At 38.2% G+C, this 6,832-nt stretch overlaps 1 protein-coding gene across 1 annotated transcript in view; it reads left to right on the top strand.

The window, feature by feature from the left end:
- Positions 1-263: 263 nt before the first annotated feature.
- Positions 264-6,832, top strand: part of LOC149472909 (pendrin-like) — a 55,204-nt gene continuing 48,635 nt past the window's right edge. The window contains exons 1-8 of the mRNA XM_089685155.1: positions 264-375; positions 606-757; positions 1,423-1,562; positions 2,566-2,676; positions 3,313-3,494; positions 4,865-5,029; positions 5,716-5,868; positions 5,960-6,042. Coding sequence (XP_089541281.1) covers positions 615-757; positions 1,423-1,562; positions 2,566-2,676; positions 3,313-3,494; positions 4,865-5,029; positions 5,716-5,868; positions 5,960-6,042 — 977 coding nt within the window. The 5' untranslated portion in view covers positions 264-375; positions 606-614. The remainder of the gene's footprint in view (positions 376-605; positions 758-1,422; positions 1,563-2,565; positions 2,677-3,312; positions 3,495-4,864; positions 5,030-5,715; positions 5,869-5,959; positions 6,043-6,832) is intronic.

Raw genomic sequence — 6,832 nt, 5'->3', positions numbered from 1 at the left:
TATAGTAGGGAAAAGTCAGTCTGGGATACAGGTGAAATATTGCATTATACAGGAGTAGGCAAATAGTTCCATATGTCAGACAATGTCTGCTGTCCATTTAAAATCGCTCATTTGCATTTTTGTAAAATATTAAATGTTACAAAAGCAATAATGTGAATAGAATTTGGTGCATTATATCCCTATTAGAAGGAAGCAGGGTTAATATATGTGTGTGTGTGTGTGTGTGTGTTTGCTGGATGGCAAGTTTATTCTCACTCAAACTGGTGATGGGAGCCTCTGTTTTCCCATAAATAGAACGTCCCTTAGGCTGCAAGGACTATATAAAGTGGATTGAGTAGTACCACTGCCTATTGCTGGGGGCTGATGCATTCACAGGTACTTTAACTTACTACATAACTATGTTAGAGCTTTGTATATACATATATATTCATGCATTACATTTTCAAGCACTTTGTTCTTGTAAATCTATTGCATTGTGTACAGAGGCACTGAAGAATGTACCAACTAATTTTTAAAGGTCATTTTAGGTTTCATGTCCAAAATAACAGAAATAACTGCATTGTAATATACATTTTTTAATATGTTAACATGTAATATCTTTGTAGGTCTTTTAGATGGATCCAGGAACAGTGGATATGCACAGCCCCGGATATCTGGTGGCACGATCTGTCTACTCTGATCCAATTTTCCAAGAAGAAAATGAAAAGAAGGAAATTGTTAAGAAGACCATACAGGAACGGTTTCAAAAGAATTGCAGGTTGTTATTGCTCCAGTTATTTTGGACTTGGATGTGGTACCATGGAATACAGTGCTCTTATTGCCAGGAAACAATATAGTGATCATGTTATACTAAATTACAGTTTATAGCTAAAGAAAAAGAGGAAGAATCAGCAACTTGTTATAACAGTTACAAACTAACAATGTAAAAACCTAGAAAAATGAAAATAGTAATCTTCACCTGACTACAAGCTTTATCAATCTTGTACAGAATTAAATATGTATCTAATTCTGAAGAAGTATATACTGGTGGTGATCTAGCCCTAGAAAGCTATGTCTTATGCTTGTATGTTCACATTATATAAATTATAAATTGATGTGTTTTCCATGCCTTAAAAAGTTTATATTTTATTGTGGATACCTTTACCATTAGCTAATTGAATTATTTACTTTTAATTGTTATTGCATTTTTTAACAACTTTGTTCTAAGTCATGGTAACCAAACAGACATCTGATTTAATTTATTTCGAAAATAAATGTAAACTTTTGATGAGCTACTCTGATTTACTGACTAAATAGTAAAACAGATTCAAAAATATTACTTTTTTTAAATGTTGACATGTTTTATTCTAAATAAAACAATGAAATAATTTGGTATTGTTTATAGACCACCTATTTATTAACGTTTGTATTTGTTTCTTGCAGCTGTACATCTAGAAAGGCTCTTTTGATTGTGAAGTCATTTTTCCCAGTCTTGGAGTGGCTGCCGAAATACAGATGGAAAGAATGGTTTGTTAGTGACCTAATTTCTGGAGTCAGCACAGGTCTTGTTGGCACATTGCAAGGTAAGTATAAAATAATTATGAAAGAAACTCTTTCACTTTTGGAAGAATAAAATGTAATTTACTAATTTTAAAATGTAAAAAAAATCAGGGAAATTGCAAGAATTAAAAAAGTATAAATTGATGTTTTTGGAGGACAAAATTGTACATGCCTACTACAATATTTCTGCCAAAACTGCAAAGGCAGTCAGTTGGCGCTAATATTATTTTATAATTTATAGATCTTTGGACATACATTTATTTTTCCTGTTCTGAGAAGTTTTTATTATAGCTTGTCTTAGTTTCAAACTGTGTTGTTCATTAGCCACAGTGCTAACCACTACAATTTAAAAATCTATGCAAAGTGCACTTACTTACAGTAACCATTTAGCACGTATCAACGTCCTTGATGAAAGGGTGAAATAAGTTTGGTTACTAAAGGAAACAGTACACAATTACTCTTTGAACTTGGTACTTGCAATCCAATTGCATGCTGGTAGGCCCATTCGTTTCTACCATATTTACCCTAACATGTACTTGAAAGCAGTAGGGACATAAGATTGTGGGTCCCTGGATGAACAGCTCCTTGAAGGGTCCATCCAAAGAACTGCATTGTTTGATGGCACTGTGTGAAAAACATAAATAAATAATAAGTCATCCTGTTTACTAAAAATAATACATAGATCACCTGGTACTGTAGTTTTTCTCACAGACTCTGTAATTCCACAATGTATGTGCCTTTAGGCTGTGCAGTACTCTGTAGTATTAACAGTGGCTGAAGACTTTAGAAGATTCACATACAATACCTTACTGGCAGCCTGATCTTTCATAGACCTTACAGGAAGCCACAAAGTACTATCATGGGGATCAAATGGAGGTTCTGGTTGGCTGTAGAGAGTAAAGAGAGCAAGCACAAGGCTTTGAGAAATAGTCAGTACATATGAACATTTCATTCTAAGCCAAAATGATATGAAAAGAACAATAAACATCCATTAGCAACAAGCTGATAATGGATATATATTTTCAGGCTTGGCCTTCGCATTACTTGCTGCTGTTCCTGTCGGATACGGTCTCTACTCTTCATTCTTCCCCATTCTCACATATTTTATCTTGGGAACATCTAAACATATCTCAGTTGGTAAGTTGTAGTGATCTCTGCTCACATTCTGTTTTGCTATATTGCTATTACAGTAATTGTCTCTCTGACAGGATTGGCAGACCCATATTAATTATAAATTGATGCATATACAAATGCTTTATTCTTAAGGACAGACTCACTTTAATATTGTATTGCATATTTTGCTATATATATATATATATATATATATATATATACTTGTACAGTTGATATTTTTTTTCAATGAGGAATATGCACATTTGTACTGTTATGAAGTTTGTGATTAAAGGCAGCCTTATACGCCTTGGGTATATTGTGCTGTTATTTTACTAAGGAATTAGAGCATGTTCTCTTTGCAAAGTGAACTTTCACTTAGTTTAATGAATGAGGTGAAGCTAAGTACAAAATGTACTTTGTGAAAAACAGCAATTTTGCTTGCAACTGAGAGGATTTTTTTTTTAGCTTAATGAATGAGGTGAGGCTATTCCAACTTCAATCATCCAATCATGTGCAGGCGGTACTTCTGCTTATTTTATATTTCCTTGCATATGATTGTTTTTTTGAAAAGTGAATTTTCATTTAGCTTTACCTCACTTGCTAAGTGAAAACTCGCTTTGCAAAATAAATTGCTTAATCTTTGTTTATGTGTATCAACAGGACCATTTCCTGTAACCAGCTTGATGGTGGGAACAGTCGTTCTTAGTATGGCTCCTGATTCAAATTTTATCATGCAAAGTAACACAACTGGACTGAACACGACTGTGATAAATACAGCAGCCAGAGATGCAGCCAGAATTATGGTTTCAGGGACTCTGAGTTTCCTAATTGGAATCCTTCAGGTAATATACCTTGGTCAGCAATGCTTAAAGCGGAACTTTACCCATAACAGTTTCAGAACAGTGAATGTTCTTTAACAAAAGAACAAACATTCCACTTTAGTCAATATGTTATCAACGATGATTGTGTGCTGTAAATTGCATTCAGCATTGTTCCTGTTTCTTGTTGTTGGAGGCCACCTTTTTGTTTGAAGCCCAAAGCAGTCACTTTAATCCCTCCCACTCTCCTTGGTCTTAAAAACTATATGTCACTTTTTTCAATTATAATATGCACATTTCCAGCCTTTATTTTATGTCATGGCTCAGAGAGAGAGGAAGGCTGACAGAAGCTTTACAGTGCTGAAGTTCACAGACTGCCAATGAGGGGGAAAGGAGAGAATATCAGGGAGATAAGATAACATCAGGGGTGGACTGACAACTCATGTGGCCCCCGGGCAATAGGGGATGATGGGGCCCCTATGTCCTTGCCCAAACTCAAAAAAGCCTATGAAAAAGGTACAAGGGGCATCTCATGGGGCCCCCTACTGACCCCGGGCCCTCAGGCAGTGCCCGAGTTTCAAAATGGTCAGTCCGCCCCTGGATAACACCCTTATGTTTCCCTATTTTTCATCATCCTGGCAGCAGAATTTGTCCTGTCACCTTTTCTGTTTTCTTTTCTGTCTCCTAGATCTGGGTTCCTTTAGCACAGTCTGTGTTATTGCTGTTGCTTTCCTCCCCTTCATCAAAAGTAAATCTTAAAGCTGTCAGCTGAGCAGTGCTGAGAACAGAGAGCAACGCAGCACGTGCAGAGCAGAGTGAAACCTGAGCTTCAATCCGCACCAGGGGTGGACTGACCATTTGGAAACTCGGGCACTGCCCGAGGGTTTGGGGTCAGTAGGGGGCCCCATGAGATGCCCCTGATACCCTTTTCATAGGCTTTTTTGAGTTTGGGCAAGGACACAGGGGCCCCATGATCCCCTATTGCCCGGGGGGCCCCATGAGTTGTCAGTCCGTCCCTGATCCGCACCGTACATGTGTAAATCAGCTCCAAAGGCATTTTTTATTAAGGCACTGCTAATCTATAAACTGTAGCAACCAAATAGACTTCAGCCGCATGTAGCCAGACAAGTGAAAGGTATATAATTGGTTGCTATCAGTGGACAAACCTTTTTCTTTGCCTTATTAAAGAAACACACTACACTGTTTACAGCTTACAATACTTTTCTCCTTGCTGTCCTTTAGTAATGGGTTGCTAATGTCCTACCTATTATGGACAACAGTTCAATTTTAATCCTAAGTGTATAAACCAAGGTAACATTTGTTTGTGTTTCTGTGTGTCTGCACCCTTCAGCAGTCTTCCACTCTAAATATTTGGTTCATTTATGTCTTTCCAGCTTGCCTTTGGAATCTTGCAGGTTGGCTTCATTGTCAGGTACCTGGCCGACCCTCTGGTGGGTGGTTTCACCACAGCAGCAGCTTTTCAAGTGTTTGTAACCCAAGTCAAAATAATACTCAATGTACCAACCAGCAACTACAGTGGAGTACTCTCTATAATATATGTAAGTTTATGAAAGTTTCTATATATTTTTTATAACAATGCAATATACCAATCACACACTAAGCAATATTATAGAGTGTCATCTGTAGATCAGTAAACTGTATATACAGATGTTTATCCAGAATTATATCTGCCTGAATAAATCATTATGGAGCCATGGGATGCTTATAAGCTGCAGGGCAGTTGTATGATCTATGGCTAAATTTTAGGTCTGTTTTCCCATGGCAAACAGCCAGCTTCCTTACTTCTCAAACAAATTAGAAAAAAAGCATGCTAAATAATTGTTAGGTCAGTCCAGTGTTTCTCAATCTTTTTTCAGGTAAAGCACCCTTTACAATTATGCACAATCTTGAGGCACCCCATTAAAAAATGTAAAAATATAAACTAATAGTTTTACATAACACAACAACATCCACACACATGTAGGACAACCAACATTAGAGGTGATTTATTCTTCCAAAGCAAATACACCTTTGCACACTGGTACAGTTTCTCTCCCTCTCTCAGCTAACATGACCCCAGTGCTGTAAATTGTTTTATAGACCCCTATGCAATGCTTACAGGTGCTCAGTTGCAAGGCAGCCCCTATAACATCCAGTCATAATGTAACACACACTGTTATTCACAAGAAATATTGAATTAAACCAGTTCAATTTAAGTAATTTTTGTTCATCTGTTTTCCTACAGACAATTAGGGATATATTTGTAAATATTTCAAAAACCAATATTGCTGATCTGATTGCTGGGCTCCTGACTTTAGTTGTGTGTGTTGTGGTTAAAGAAATTAATGATCGCTACAAACACATACTTCGCGTACCTATCCCTATAGAACTCTTGGTGGTATGTATTTTAGCTTTTAATGACATTGTAAGTGGTTGAAAAAAAAATGACTGTACTTACTTGATCCATTAAATTTTATTATCAAATACAGACCATAGTGGCTACTGGAATTTCATATGGAGCTAACTTGGCACAGAAATACAACGCAGGCATTGTGAAAACAATTCCAAGTGGGTAAGTGCAGTCATTGTTTATATGTTTTATAACATGATATTTTTTTAGTTGAATACTGTAGTATTAATGGATCACTTTGGAGGTTAAAGAAGTATGTGTAAAAAAATAAATACTATCATTGATCTCTCAGTCTGCTCAGGGCAGAGAGCGGTGACTGTCAGTTACTGCACCCTGCTCTTCTCCTCCAGTGCTCACTGGAGCACCAGGCAGGAGAACAGTGGTGTATTTAAGTTTTGTGCTGCCCTAGGCAACACAAAATTCGGCCGCTGCCGCCACCCCCCACTTCCCTGCCCCAGTACTACTGCCCCCCCTCAAAAATGCTGCCTTGCAGTAAATAAGCTCCTGCTCTCCACCAAGTATAGATCCCCCCCACCTCAGTACAGACCCCCTCTCCACCAAGTACAGTCCCCCTCTCCACCAGGTATAGTCCCCCCTCAGTACAGATCCCCCTCTCTGAGTACAGATCTCATTCCCCTCTAAGTATAGATTCCTCCCTCAGTATAGACCCCCCCTTCCACTAAGTACAGGCCCTTCTCCATCATTATAGACCCCCCTCTCTCAGTACAGACCCCCCTCCACTTGTGCTAGTAGGAAGGTGCGAGGGGTCAGATATGTGCTGGGGGGGGACGCTTTGGGAGGAGAGAAGGCATGTTCTCTTGTGTGGGGTCAGATTTCAAATCCAAAACCAACTTCTAGTATAGATCCTCTCCCCTCCCAAAGTTCCCCCCCAGCACATAACCCCCCCATCACTAATTTTTTTAACTTGCCCCCCCCTTCCCGATCACTCTGT

This window comes from Staurois parvus, unplaced genomic scaffold (genome assembly GCF_062004578.1).
Source record: "Staurois parvus isolate SC_StPar_1 unplaced genomic scaffold, SC_StPar_1.0 ptg000019l, whole genome shotgun sequence".
In the NCBI taxonomy this organism is placed as follows: domain Eukaryota; kingdom Metazoa; phylum Chordata; class Amphibia; order Anura; family Ranidae; genus Staurois; species Staurois parvus.
The sequence above is the reverse complement of the archived record's forward strand: the minus strand, read 5'-3'. Positions and strand labels throughout refer to the sequence as shown.